At 41.1% G+C, this 15,847-nt stretch overlaps 1 protein-coding gene across 1 annotated transcript; it reads right to left on the reverse strand.

Annotated features, from left to right (window-relative positions):
- Positions 1–436: 436 nt before the first annotated feature.
- Positions 437–15,847, reverse strand: LOC145400418 (upstream stimulatory factor-like). Its single transcript, XM_080272932.1, has 5 exons — positions 15,789–15,847; positions 10,803–10,954; positions 6,390–6,599; positions 1,476–1,708; positions 437–520 (listed from the first exon to the last, which is right to left on the reverse strand). Exons 1-5 carry the CDS (start codon positions 15,818–15,820, stop codon positions 437–439), a joined length of 711 nt encoding a protein of 236 aa, XP_080129058.1. The 5' UTR covers positions 15,821–15,847.

Here is a 15,847-nt window from a genome sequence, read left to right on the forward strand (position 1 = left end):
ATGAGCAAGATACACCCATTACAGGAGTGTAATGCCTTGCTTACATTTAGCGGCCTCCCCACTAAAGATGGGGTTAACTATCTGCACATACTGTATATTTATTTTTTCTTCCTTTATTGATGCACTGTTCACATACTTGCTTCGGCACAATTTTGTCTGTTTATTTATGGACTGTAATGTGCTTACCAGATGAAGAAGGGGGAGGGGAATGGTGACTATACAGTTGTTCTCCAGCCTACATACCATACTTTTTTGCTACAGAGTTCCACAGGTGCACAACTTTTTTAAAAAATACAGTATATATCTGAGTCATAACTGCGTATATTTGATCAACAAAATACAGTATGGTGCTACCTAAGACAATGTACTAATGATCACATTTACATGAACCAAATGGAACAACAATGATACCTTGGTTTTAGCTGTCTTCCTATATTCACCAACTGTTGGTAGCGGTACTGTCAAAGAAGAGGGAGAGTGACCATGAGTGGTTTTGTGGGAAATCCATCTTGTGCAGTGTCTGTGAAAAGTGGGTGCATAAGAGATGTAGTGGTATCAGAGGTAGACAGAGAGAATGCTGATTTCATGTGTGCAGTGTGTCAGGGAAAGCATGTGAGGATTATCAGGTATGATAGGACTGATCTTGCTGGTGAGTCTCTCGAGTGTCTGGAAGAGTTCTGTTACTTGGAAGACATATTATGTGCTGGAGGTGGAGCTGCAGCTAGCTCTGTGACTAGAGTTAGGAGTGGTTGGAAGAAGTTCAGAGAGCTGTTGCCTCTCCTGATATCGAGAGAGCACTCCCCTTATGCTAAGGGATCTTTGCATGTGGCATGTGTTAGGAGTATAATGCGGTATGGTAGTGACATGCGGGCAGTAAAGGAAATTTGTAGACCCAAATGTACAGAAATGACAATGATTAGGTGAATGTGCAGTGCATCATTGAATACGAGGCCTGGTGGACTGGGTTTACGATGGAAGAGTTAAGAGGAAGAATGGGACTGGAGTGTATTGGTGTTGTGAGGAGTGGTAGACTGAGATGGTTTGGGCATGTAGAGAGGATGGGAGATAACAATTGGGTGCAGAAAGTGAGAAGTGTGAAACCTGGGGGTTGGGCTGCAAGTGGCAGACCAAAAAAGACCTGGGATGAGGTCACAGAGTGTGACGCCAGGAATAAAGGACTGAATAAGGGGGGCTGCCAGAGATCGAGCAACAAGCAGAGCCGTCATTGAGCAACCAAGGCTGATGCATGCAAGCATGTTGACACCTTTATAAACAAAACAAAACAAAACAATTTGTACACATTTGGCCTCAGGTATTAGCAGATTTCAACTTACGAACTTTTTAAATTACCAACCAACTCCCAATCCCAATTAAGTTCACAAGTAGGAGAGCAACTGCATGTGCATACAATCTTTACTACAAGATATGATGTAAACCCAGGAGACTTATACAACAATCATAAAATTATTTAATACCTGTGAATTCTTGGAGTGGGCCTCAGGGCAGTCTGGTATAATCTTAGCCAAGCGGCCGATCCAGGTGTTGATTTTGTCTCTTCTCCTGCGTTCAACCTCATTGTGAGTAACCCGGCGCTTCTCCTCTCTAGTGGTGCCCCCTAGCCTAGGATTCAACACTCCTTCCGTCGCACGAGGCGCCAGGCTCCGTGGTGATGTGTTGGTCAGGACATCACTGATCACATAAAACTGACCTGCCAGGGGATCATCATCAATATCATTTTTTTTTTTTCCTACGGATGGGGTGACAGGAACAGACAATCATCACCATTATCCTACCTTTTTTCCCCCACCTAAAGACAGGGTGAGGCAAAGTCCAGAAAAAACGGAACGAGATAGCACAAATGTGGAAGTCTACAAAAACAGAGGACCTGTGAACACAGTACAGGCTCAAAACAAAATGAAAAACTAAAATAATATACAGTAGTCTGATATAAGTTGTTACTGTTGCTAAACTTCGGTCTGTCAGGATGAGCAGACCCACTGACCACAGGAGGGCAGCTGCTGTGTGGTTTCAGCAAAATTCTTCAGACATAACTTATTTTTGCATATCATGGTTCTCTGTCACATCTATGAACTGACATATCTACTGTATATACCACTTCAAAAAGTCTCTTAAACAAAAGTGATTGTAGGATTATGTAAGGTAAACTGTCAAATTTACCTTCATTTATGACCTAATTATTGGGGTATGCTTGTAAAATCAAATTTCAATTATCAAGAATTTCGAGGAAAAAAATTTAATATTCTTAAACATCACCAAATCAACCTGTAAATCAACAATGATCCATAATTTACATAAGGTTATGTTATGTGAAGATGGTTGAATAATTCCTTTCCAGATCATAAAAAACAGATTAACCACATAGTACTGCATTTTATTTGCAAGATATATCAGCCAGAAACTACTCATATTTCTAAATATTTTACTTCTGTCCCTAACTGCTCCTGAAGTCTTTATAAGTTTATCATGCATATTAATACTTTTAATGTTACTGTATTTTATCATCCTATATACTATAGCACTAGCCATGTGTGTGTGTCTGTGTGTACTTTAGGCAGCCGAACCTACACATTCAAATCGACCAAAAGTGGCACAGAAATTGAAAAAAATTCGCTGATGTGAAAAAACTTGGTCCCATCACGACTGAAAAACTTTTACTATATTTTATGAGCGATCACATTTTGACCAAAAAAAGGTCGCTCCCAGAGCCTGGCATAGGAACTCCATAGAATTTTTTGTCCACAGGTACAACTAAAGTATTTCGGACTTGCATTCGGACATCTTGGGTTCCATTCTCGAAGCTGCAAATAACACGATCAATTGGTTAGCTGCAAAAAATATAAGTCGCAATGTAACACCAGAACAGCACATAACAGGAGCAAGTGCGAGGGGCCCAAAGGGCCCACGAGCACTTGTATTCTTCTACTGTCTGAGATCTGTTCAGAAAGTATCTGACCTTAGGCTCTAAAAAAAAAAATATAGAGCTAACCTGTTGAGCTAGGATACTTATTCTCCTCAAAGTAGGACCATCATCTTCGGTGTGTTTATACAATAAGCTGAGCTAAAAAAAAGAAAAATGCAGAAAACTGATGAGTACAATAACAAACCTGCAGTGAGAATAAATGTTGTTCAAGAGAAAAACTTATCTTCATATAACTTCCCATCATCCTAGTGCAAAATTCTGTCCACACCTTGCAAGAGCTAGGCCTATGACTAGATGCAGAATTTCATAAGGTTTCTCATGGTGTTTTCAGAATTTTGATACGACCAATAGTATTCAAATACATCGCCAAAAACTTTAAAAACTCATGGGTCAGCGCTTTCAGCACGAAGGAGGGGAGGGACTGAGGGAGTGAGGAGGAAGCCAGAAGGCAGGCCTAGCATGGCAGGAAGCATGGGAGGGTATCAAGGAGGGACAGAAGGGTGAGAAGAAGAGAAGATGTGGGAAGGATTTTCACCCTTCTGCCACGGGACGGACAGGCACTTTCATCTGACTTGTGGCTTGCAGTCTGTGTTCTACGCTCGGTGGCAGTTAGGAAAGACTAATCGCTGTGGATGCGCAACTCTGGACATTCAGTGAGGATGCATACCAGCGTTCTAACACCACTTGTGGGTTACAGTCGATATTACTCGGGTGCTGGATGTTCACAGGGAGCGATCAGGCCAGTGTGTGACTGACCATTCAGTGCAGGGGCGGAGGGACATTTTAGCTCAGGCTTTGGGTTACTGTCTATTTCCCACGCATGGTTAGAGCCAAGCGGCCATGATACCAACTGTTTGAACATGCCGGCTGGCCGGCTGAAGTTCTTAGGAACTTTTATGTTCAGATAGTGACAAGTAAATTCAGATAATGGTTTAACAGAGCCAGGGTCCAGTATTCGGATAATGAACAGGTCCGGATACTGCACGTCCAGAAAAATGAGGAATGACTGTATGTCATTAGCACTGCTCTCACTCTTGAATTGTGTCTTTCCAACAAGGTCCAAGCTTTACTTCCACAGGTTAGTTGGTATCACAATACGGAACAGGTATACCCCAGTTTAACGATGCAATTGATTAGGTAAAAACCCATTGTTAGGTGGGGTATCGTATAATGAGGTAGATTTAACATGTAAAGTAATGGGATGCATTTTTCAGCCTTGGGTTTCTCCTGCAACCATGTCCAAAACCCACCCAGGTGAGCCTAAAAACAAGTTTAAAGCCAATCTAAATGGCCTAACAGCTGTAAAAGAAACTAACCTACAGCTAACACCTGTAAATAACTCACTAAAACCAGCAAATAAAATCTGAAAATCATCAAATATATGTCTGGAAAAATCAAGCTTAGTAAACTGTACCCCAAAATGACAATGTTCACCCCACCTATGGCTAAAACACATTAATCAAAGTCTAAAAACAGTTTATAAACCAACCTAAACACAGAATTTTAGTCTAAAATATCATCAAAATCAGTGAAAAAAAATCATACCCCATCGATAAACTGGGGTTTGGCCATCTTTAGGTGGGGTATGGTGATATTTCTACCTTCACCATTAAGCCGGGGTATCGCATCTAGGGATATCGTATATCGAAGCATACCTGCACTGTCATGCAGCAACTTTTTCACTTCCATGCTCACTTCCCTGTTTCTTATCCAACACCTAAAAATGCCCCCTTCATTTCTCACGGAAAATTAAGTGATAATATTGTGTTACTGAAAAATAAAAGGAGAACTTAAATGCTCATGTTATTGTAAGATCGACTCTACTGTATAAGAAGTACCGTTACTGAAGGGGAAGGGGTTGTCAGGTCATGGAGGGAAAGATTAATAGTGTGGGTGAAAGGACTAAGTCAATGGAATGCCATGCAGTTGGACAGTAATCTGATTTCGAACTCTGCATCTGGTGGAGTACCTAGGCCTTTTTGCTTGAGAGAAACGTAGCCAGTCATTTCCCAATTGTTCACTGCAAATGAAACAGTCCATGTGACAAAAGTCAGAAGAAAGAATTCAGTAGCTTGTGTCAAGTCTGTGAAGCAAAGCAGGATGAAATTAACCCCTTCATTCAGACATGTCTCTTAAAATGTTAATAAAATATTTTTTGGGGAAAAAAAAAAAAACTTGGTTTAATCACACTTGTTCTAATCCTGTCCGCAACAAGGAGAGGGCCTATAAAAGGTGCCAGCGCCAACCCACCCCTGAATCACATCTTTTATGTTTCTGCCTGGAATCGTGCTAAATCTGTTCTTTGCTCCGCTAAAAATACTTTCATCCGCACTAAATGCTCTCAACTCTCCATCTCGAATTCTTCCCGCTCCTTCTGGCACCTTGCCAAAAACCTTTCTAACAACTTTACCTCATCATCCTTCCCTCCTCGTCTCTACTCTGATGGCTCTGTAGCTATTTCTTCTACTGATAAAGCGGATCTCTTCGCTCAGACTTTCTCCTCCAATTCCACCTTAGATGATTCCGGTGCTGTTCCTTCATTGCTTCCCCCCACTGACTTCCTCATGGCTGACATTCAAATTTCTTCTCAAATTAATATTGTTGCTTTTAAGTTTAGAGTAGCATAGCTCCCCAAATGGGTAGACTTTCCCAGAGTCCAGGAACGTAACCCCCAATATTACCATTGTTTCTTATGGGAAAATTATGTTTAAATAACGCATTTTTAACTAACGCGACCTCTCCAGGAACCTAACCCTCACGTTAATTGAGAGGTTACTGTATATATATATATATATATATACAAACCATCAAATTTCAAGAACTCTCTCAAAGCTATTTTAACTCCCAGAAGGTATCAAGAATAAATCTTAAAAAAAGAAAAGAAAAAAAAAAAATCATTACTGTGAAGAGGTTATGGTACAAATGGGTATGCATCATGAAACACTGTGTTAAATTATGCTGTATTAGAATAAATGAAAAGGTTATGTGGAATGGATGGTATTAAAACACACACCGTACTGTTCGTCATGCATTCCCTGCAACATTATGATAGCGATGGTGGTCTGATGGCTATGCACATGTGACAAGGCAATTTAACATGATGCACACAAGGAGAGACAATCATCACATCAAAACACATGACGAACTTGGCAAGCATCATCGGAACTTCAAAGGAGTAGCGGGAAGAAACAAACACGTGCAACTGACTCAGAATGGGGGTTCTGCACATGTAAACACTAGGAGGCCGAGGCCGTCTTGTTTTTATACACATGACTGTCGGCTTGTATGTTGCTGTGCGGACACATGGGAGCCTCATAAGGGGGATTATTCAGATTATATAAGAGAAGATTCACAGATCATATAAGCAAATGATTACAAAGGAACCAATTGTACTGCAAAGTTGGACTGTATTAGGAATTAAAAGATGGGCTACATAAATGATAATGACCTCCAGACACTACAACAGCTCCACTGGCATCACTTGGCACATCGCCTGAGGTAATGAGTGCCAGTCTGGTCTCAGGTGACTCTGCTGGGGACCCGTTGGCCTGTGGGCTGGCCAGGAGGCTGGTGACAGATCCAGCCACTGTGCTGTGAGGTATGCTGTCAACGGTTCCGTCGGGACTGAACTGCACCACACGATAGGCTAGTGTATTACCTGCAAGACAAAATGTTCAATTAGTTTCAACTAAAATGAAAATCTATTATTACAGTTAGTCCTCACCTTGTCACCTTACAGAAACTGACCTTCAGTCAGATTACATTTAGCTACCAACTCTGCTGGAAGGATTTAGGGATTGTTGTAAGGCTGGAGCAAACATACTACTGTATTAAGTCCAAGTAAATACCAGAAAAAATACTGACGGTCCAGTACATTGTCCCTCAAATTAGAGGACCAATGATATGAAAAAAGTGGTGATACTGTATACTGGAGAACATCCCTGACATAGGGAGGAATGCCTGTACTTTATTAACATAAATTTGACTGACATTCTTCTCTGATTATTTACACAGACTGAGTGGTGATTAAAGAACACTATAGTTTAAGTTGTTATTATTATTGCTCTACCTTGATCTTTCAGGCCATGCAGCCCCACTGACCACAAACATGCAGATGCCTTCCTGCAGCAGACGTAGGTATAATAATGTTATGACAATATTTACTGTTGTTGGTACAACAGGCAAGCGTGACCAAGCGATATATAGGCATAATATGTTATGACACAATACTATATGTAACTACAGTGTAACTACAGTAGTCCCTCATTTATCCGGAAGCTCAGTATGGACATGTTCACTGTCTGGATGCTGGACTTTGGCTCTATTAACCATCCAAGGCACGTTCACACGAATCGCGTTCTTTGTGGTTTGGAATATAAGCGCACGTAGACATGAATCACGTTGTTAAGCAGAAAAAACGCTGTCAAAGGGAAAGTTTTCGGCCAATTTGCGTCAAATTTTGATGCGTTCTAGTGGGTGCGTCTCTCTTCTGAGATAAACACTTGGCAACACTGACTGCTCTGGTGAGACAATTCGCAGCAGAAAAACCTCAGTATCTCACAACCAGGCGAGTTGAAGGGTAGCGCTGCTGTCAGTCGTCCCTTTAAATCCGCCATTTTCCCCCTCCCACCCGAGGCAGATGCCCTTATTGAAATATTGTGATTGTACAGTGTTTTTGACTATAATGTGAAGTGATTGTGTCTATGGAACATAGCTATATTGTTTGTAAAGCACTGGGGCCCGTTATCAGCCATCCTTCCACCTCATCCTCGGTCTTCCCCTCCCTCTCCCTCCCTCCACCTCACCTACATACACCCTCTTAGTCAGTCTTTCATTCTCCATTCTCTCCACATGTCCAAACCACCTCAGTGTATTTCTCCTAATTTTCTCAACCACATCCACATCCACCCCACAATGTTCCTTCATTTCTTCATTCATCAACCTGTCACTCCACATGCTCCTCTCAAGTAACTCATTTCCACTGCTCTCACTCTTGACTTGTTCCCCCCTTGCAAGGTCCATGCCTCGCTTCCATACGTCAGGGTAGGGATCACAATACTATCATGCAGTGACTTCTTAACTTTCATACTCACCTCCCTATTTCTCATCACTGCTTTCAGTGAACCAACAACCTTCCTTCCCTGCTGTACCCTTTCAAGCACTTCATCCCTGAAAGTTCCATCCTTACTCATCACACTACCCAAGTCATTCTATAGCTGCTGTTGTAGACGGCCATCATTCTTCTCCCAGATCTATCAACAGCGGTGTTCCTCAGGGCTCTGTCCTATCACCAACTCTCTTTCCTTTATTCATCAATGATCTTCTAAGCTGTACATCTAACCCTATCCACTCGTACGTTGATGATTCCACCCTTCACCTTTCCATTCATTTTCTGCAACGTCCATCTCAGCAATTACTTCAACAAACAAGGGATGAGGCTATGGAAAATCTAATGTCTGACTTGGCTCATATTTCTTGTTGTTTTTAATGCATCAAAGACTCAGTTCTTACACCTAGCCTATCAGCCCGTCAAAATCTTCCACAGCAGTACCCACTAAAGTTTAATAATACCCAGCTCAATCCCGCATCATCCATGAACATGTTCGGGGTCTCACTCACGCGGAACTTATCCTGGAACATTCATATTGCATCTCTTGTAAAATCTGCTTCCAAGAGATCAGGTGTGCTAAGCCAACTCTGTGCCTTCTTTACCCCTGCACAGTTGTTGACTTTATACACGGGTTTTTTCGCCCCTGTCTAGAGTACAACTCTCATGTGTGGGGAGGCTCCCCACATACAACTCTTCTCAATACGGTGGAGTCTAAGGCTTTCGTCTCATCAACTCTCCTCCTCTTACTGGATCCCTTCAACCTCTGTCTCTTTGCCACACTGATGCATCTTTATCTCTTTTCTATTGCTACTTCAATGGTCATTGCTCCTCTGGACTGTCTGCTTGCATCCCTCCACTTCTACGACGAGTGTGTAGCACCCGTCTAGCAACAAACTCTCATCCCTTTTCTGTCCAACTCTTTAATGCAAGAGTTAACCATTATTCCCAGTCCTTCATTTGTGCAACAGGTCAACTGTGGAACTGTCTCCCTCTGTCTGTATTTCCTACTTCCCATGATCTCCAGTCTTTCAAACGCAGTGTGTCCAGGCATCTCGAAATGAATGGATCTTGAATTTGGCTCTTTTGTAGTGTTTTTTTTTTTTTTTTTTTTTTTTTTTTTTTTTGAAAGAACTGTTTTGTGGGCTCAGCCTTTGGTTCCTTCTTCCTTGCATTAAAAAAAAAAAATCCAACCTCACTGTGCATTCTGGGACTTCATTCTTCTCAAACACCACAACTTTACTCTTGTTTACATTCACTTTCAGATTCCTCTTCCAACACACTGTCCCAAGTTCATTCACCAAACCTTGTAACTCCCATTCATCTTCACTCAACCTATACACTACTATGCAGTGGTGTACAGTAGAGGTCAGGAGTTTTTTGGTTTTCAATGTTTTTTTTTCATGGTTTTCTTGGTGTTTAGCATTACTTTTGATATATCTATGTGTGTTTTGATGTCTAAATATGGCAGATCGACCTGAAAACAGTGTCAAAATTATGAGGGGGTATTGTCCATAGTCATGTAGAGGTCAGGTGTTTTTTGGTTTTCAATGTTTTTTTTTTTTTTTTCTCATGGTTTCCTTGGTGTTTAGCATTATTTTGGATATTCTCATGTGTGTTTTGATGTCTAAATTTGGCAGATTGACCTGAAACCAGTGCCAAAATTGGGAAGGGTACAGTACATGCAGTGGTGTATAGGGAGCATGTTTTTATTTGTTTTGTTTTTTAGCATGGTTTTCTTGGTGTTTAAAATTATTTTGGATAATACTATGTATGTTTTGATGTCAAAATATGGCAGAATGACCGGAAAACACTTCCAGAATAAGGAGGGATACAGTACATACAGTAGATTTTATGTACGATGTTTTTTTGGTTTTAAGCGTTTTTTCTGTGTGGTTTTCTTGGTGTTTAGCATTACTTTGGATATTCCTATGTGTGTTTTGATGTCTAAATATGCCTGAATTACCAGAACACACTGCCAAATTAAGCACAGGTGCTGTACAAATAGGTTACGTATAGGTTGGAGGTGGGTATGGGTAGGGTTTCGGTATGGTAGGGGAATAGTATTCATTATCTGGATGTTGCCACTACTCAGACATGCCTTTGGCTCTATTACATCTGGATAAATGGGGGATTCCTGTACATAGCTATAAGTCTATCTATCTATATACCTAGGCTGCTTCCCCCAAGGAAAGGGAGGTAGCCGAGACAGGACGACACACTCCCCATTTACTCATCCATTCAAACACATTCATTCGCATCTTAGCCCCAAAGGGGAGAACGGACAGATCCTCACCGCACCACACCGCACAAGGGTCAACTGCGCAATGCAATCAGTGACATCTGCAGCAGGGCCCGACAGCAGAGCTGGTTTACCCCTGCCACATCATAAGAGACTCATCCCCTTACCCGCACCTGACCGGAAATAGCTGATCAGACCAAATGCGGGAGAATATCCCCTCAGAGCTGCGTCATAACTTATTCATTCACAATTTCTCTCCATTTATTTCTGTCACGCACAGCCACTCTTCCTTGCTCAACAGACAATGTTCATTATCCGGACATTGCCACTAACCGGACATGCCTTTGGCTCTATTATGTCGGATAATTGAGGGACTATTGTACATAGTTATAAATTACCTTATTAATGTATTAGTTCACTAGGCAGACAAGCTATATAAAGGTCAAAATACACTGACATAAATGAAAGAAAGTAAGTTGAGAGAAACAGCCACTTACAAGCCAATTCGTGACTTTTATGCTTGCCTGAGTGTTCCGAGTCTGAGCGAAGTGTGAAGCCTGGGCCGAGCATGGGAGAAGCCGAGTCCCTCACCCCACTGTGGTCCAGAGCCAGACGCTGGGCTAGGCTCACCTTGTCGTCTTCACACTCACAGTCTTTATCCCCACTGAACAATCAACATGTAAGGAAAAAAGTTTACAACCATTAAATTACACTATCCTACCAGAAATCTAGCTTGGACATGATGTGGTGGAAATAGTAAAGCATACTGTATTAAAAAAAAAAAAAAAAAAAAAAAAAGTATTTACTGCACAATTTATCTTCAATGTCATCAGAAAAAATATTTCTTACTCAGTGGACTAGAAACTTCTCTTTCTGTATTGAATATGGAAGTGACAATCCAGTCATCCAACACCCGCCTTTCAAGTACAGTACAGTAGCCTCATGGCTCCTAAAGTGCAAGAAGAGGGACTTTTTGCTCTTTGGGATGTGAAGCAGAGGAGAAAGCCTCAGGTACAGTCAAGGACAAAAGTTTGCCTACTAAATGACTGCATGCACTTCACATTTAAGGCATACCTATCACCTGACACACCCGACACACCATATAAATAAGAATCACCTAAAATCTTGTCTAGTTCTGAAATGTTTGGTAGGCATTGACAGAAAATAAGAAGAAGAAGGGGTGAAATATCAGATTAGCTTTTGTCTCTTACAGTACAATCTCCTCTCCAGCACCAGCTTGAAACACATGTGCTGGGCAGCTGGAACATTAAGTACATTCCTAAACAGATATATAAAGGGGAGGTTATAAATAATGTATACACCTAATCATTCCACTCTTTAACAGCAACAATTTCTTTGGAATGAATGAAATTGTCTACTGTTACGGTATCCTAAATATAAACCTTTGGTGTACTAACAGCAGACTAACGGCTTTTAGAGATATTTTTGAGACCCTAACTGATAGTATTCTTTTAGATGAACAAAATCTTGTGGCATTTGCCTAAATATTTGTGGATGCTAGGGAACAGGCACACACATGAATAGAAAACTTCCTTACAATGACAATTCCTCCAAAAGGGTCCATAAAGTTGTAACTTAACTCAGGTATTTAATGGATGATAGAATGAGAAAGTGTGTAATGGATGCAAGAGCATATAGAGGTTGGGGGAGGAGACTTTCTGACCACCACTTGGTGATAGTGAAAGTCAAGGTTGAAATGAAGTGGAGGAATACAAGAAGGGAAGGACAGGAGGAAGTAGTTCATACAAGGAGGGTGGAAAGGTTACAAGAGGATGGATAAAAAGGCAGAATATATGAGTGAAGTGAAGGGGTGACTGGGTAAATATGATTTGGAGCAGAAGGGGGACGTGGAAGGTGTGTGCAAGATATTCACAGAAGAAATCTGTGCAGCATGTGAGGTGGTGTGTGGGATGACGAGAAGATGAAAGGGGTTGCAAGGAACAGCTTGGTGGAATGAAGAGGTGAGACAAGCTGTGGCACAAAAGAAGAAAGCGTACAGTGAGAGGATGAGAAACAGGGGTGTGGAGTAAGTTGAGAGACAGAAGAGAAACTTGTATCTAGAAAGGAAGAGAGGTGAAAAGATTAGCATGACTTGCGTGTCCCACAGGCATATTCGCACTCTGACAGACTCTCTAAAAATATTTGCCAAAAATCAGTTATTAGTCCTAGAATATTAAAATTAAATATGCATATGGCACATACCTTCAGCTTTCTCCTGGGATGTTTGTTGAGCCTTTGTCGAGTACCGTAGGACTTGTGGAGACCTCTGAAGTTGGGTAACGAAGTCTCCACTTTACACTTCCCGACAACCCGTAATATGATTACCACAGCCAGATATTAACACTATAAACACTACTCTATGATTATCAAGTAGTTTGGGATCCATACTCCAAAAAAAAAACCACTGTGAAAGCAATGAAAATTACGAGCGCGTATGACCTTCCCACTTGCGCTCATTCGCTGCTGGTGTTCTGTCATTTATTATTCATAAAAACACTCACACTTTATATTTCTATTACTATATAACACTGATATATATCTACAGTCTGTATCCATCAGTTTCCTTTAGTAATAGTAGTTTATTGTCACTGTAGGCATTAAATTTCTCTTTCAGTAAAATATGTAGAATTCACTTTCTCGTCCTGTATACTAGCGCTGAGAACAAATCTGTCACTTTCACTTCCACTTTCATAACTCAAAGTATTCATACATGCTAGAATGAAACTTTCACTTTCATTACTCCTGGTATATATACTCGTATTCTTATATTACTACTCATTTACATTTCTATTTACATTCTCTATTTTATTTACATTATTAGCAGGGTGAGAGAAGAGTTCTGGACAAATGTGGAAGTGTGCATGGAAAAGTTTGGCAGGAATGAGAGAGTGTTTTTGATCGGTGATATGAATGGTAAAGTAGGGAATGTGAAGGTGGATGGAATAGTTGGTGAGTGGGGTGTGCCTGCTGAGATAGATGAGAATGGCAGTGCGTTAGTGGACATTTGTGCTGGGAGGGGGTTAGTGATAGCCAATACCCTCTTCAGGCACAAAATAATCCACAGGTATACATGGAGAGTGATGAGAAGGGTGGGTGGTGAACTGAATGAATGGAAGACAATGATTGATTATGTGTGTGTGGATGAAAGGATGTGAAGATGTGTAATGGATGCAAGAGCTTATAGAGGTTGGGGGAGTGGACTTTCTGACCACTACTTGGTGGTGGCCAGAATCAAGGTCCAATTAGGATGGAGAAATAGAAGAAGGGAAGGATGGGAAGAAGGAGTATTTGTAAGGAGAGTGGAAAGGTTACAAGAGGATGAGAAAAAGGCAGAGTATACGAGAGAAGTGGAGGAACGATTGGGCAAATATGAATTGGAGCTGATGGGGGACGTGGAAGGTATGTGCAGGATATTTACAGAAGAAATATGTGCAGCATGTGATGTGGTGTGGGATGAAGAGAAGACGGAGGGGTGTGCAAGGAACAGTGTGGTGGAATGAAGAGATGAGACAGGCTGTGGCACAAAAGAAGAAAGCATATAACGAATGGATGAGAAATAGGGGCGTGGAAGAAGTCGAGAGGTGGAAGAAGTTGAGAGGTGGAAGAGAGAGTTATATGTAGAATGAAAGAGAAAGGTGAAAAGATTAGTGAGAGAGAGTAAGAAGAGAGTGGATGAGGAATTTGGAAGGAACTTGAGTGTAAAGTGGAGGGACTGTGAGAAAATGTTCTGGAAAGAGGTGAAAAGAGTAAGTCACGTGAACCGTGACGTGATGGCAGACACACGCGAGACAGGACCACAACGCATTAGGCACGCGCCACGATGGGTCATGTATCGCCAGACTGTCAAGAGTAATTTTTCGGAAAATTTTCAAAAATCATTTTTGGTGTTAATATTAATTTGCGGAAGTTGTTTCTTGGGTTCAAAATGTTCACAATGGTGAGATATAGATATCTGTAAGAGTAAAACAGAGATTCCAAATCCCTGTGCACTTGTATAATAATACCAGCAAAATATACCTATTTTTGGGTAGTTAAGGAAACGGCCAAGTCACCTGTGGGAATATTTACCGACTTTCTCACCGACTGGCCGTGTTGTTTACCAGCCATCGCTCCGACTGGAGGCGTCAGTGAATTTGTCAAAACAATGGGAAACAATCTATCTATCTATTGCCAGATGCCTCAATCCTGTTTGGGGTGGCCACAAACAAATCGCCTCCAAGTCGCCCTGTCCCCCGCCATTTCACTGCCCTGCTCCCAACTCACACACCCCTCTCTCATATACCTCTCCACCCCATCCCTTAAAAACTTAATGATTTACACAAACCTAACCCCACTTGCATTTGACAGCCAGCTTTCAAGTGTAAAAAATGCACAGCGAGAACGTTAAATATAGCCGGCTACTGGTAGACATCAGCAAAAATCAGAGGCAATTAAATCTAGGATTTTCAAGTTAAACATCTATTTCTAAAAACAAATTTATAGTGAAATAGAGGTAAATATTTCCTTTATTCCGATTCCTAGTTTTTGGTGGTTTTTCTTCCATTTGACAGTTTTTTAGTTCATTTGAGTATTCTGAAGCCTCACTTGTTATGTAAATGAATAGTAACCATAATATGACTATGAAAATCTTGGGCTTAATCTAAGTGTTTAACTAAACCTAACCTAACCTACCTTAACTGTGCCTAATAATTTATCCTAACCTAACCTAACCCAGCATCCAGTTGGGAAGTTGGGAAACGAAATCCTCCTTTCAGTACGTTGAGCAACATTCGGTAACATTCCTTTGCACACAAAAAAACACATACAGGCATACACTATATGATAGCACAAACCCACTGGGTATGGTAAGATTGTCCGCTAAAGAAACAGCAATGAAGGAAATAAATACCGAAAGATTCAAAATAACGTGGTCTACAACGCGGTTGTGTCTGATTTCCTGAACTGAGTGATGTGAATTACTGGTACCAAAAACTGACCCACTTTTCTTCCTGGAGACAGTGCAAAAAAGGCTGCTAGTAACAGCACTAATTACTATTTAGATTAAAATTATAAACTATCATACTCTTTAAACAACATTTGGCCTACAAAACTAATCAGCTCACTTAAAGGCATAAATAAGCAGTGAAACCTAGATATCTAAAATATGTCTTTATTAAAACATTGTACTTTAAGTAGACAGACATATTTGCAACCCCTGATAATGTACACAAAAACAATCTGCAAATATTCTATTTGAGATGGGCATACCAATCCAAGGGAAATGATGTGTAATATTCATAAACCGCCATTTACCTGGAATTATGGTGGCTCACTAAAATCTGAATGAATCCCATAACCTATGTACACATGAGTTAAATTCCCGGTTAAAAGGTCTGTGCTATGACAATGCTGGTTGTTATACGGTTTTACCTGCCCCTGTACCCAGTAGCAAGTAACCATGGCTGCAGCGGCTCCGGCCCACACCCTCCGCCACTCACCTGCTGTCGAGGGCGGTGTCTATCATGTCCATGGAGGAGGTGCGTTTGTGGGTGGCGGG

The sequence above is a fragment of the Coenobita brevimanus genome, chromosome 52 (assembly GCF_032717465.1).
Source record: "Coenobita brevimanus isolate Jiangsu-jjx chromosome 52, ASM3271746v2, whole genome shotgun sequence".
NCBI lineage: Eukaryota > Metazoa > Arthropoda > Malacostraca > Decapoda > Coenobitidae > Coenobita > Coenobita brevimanus.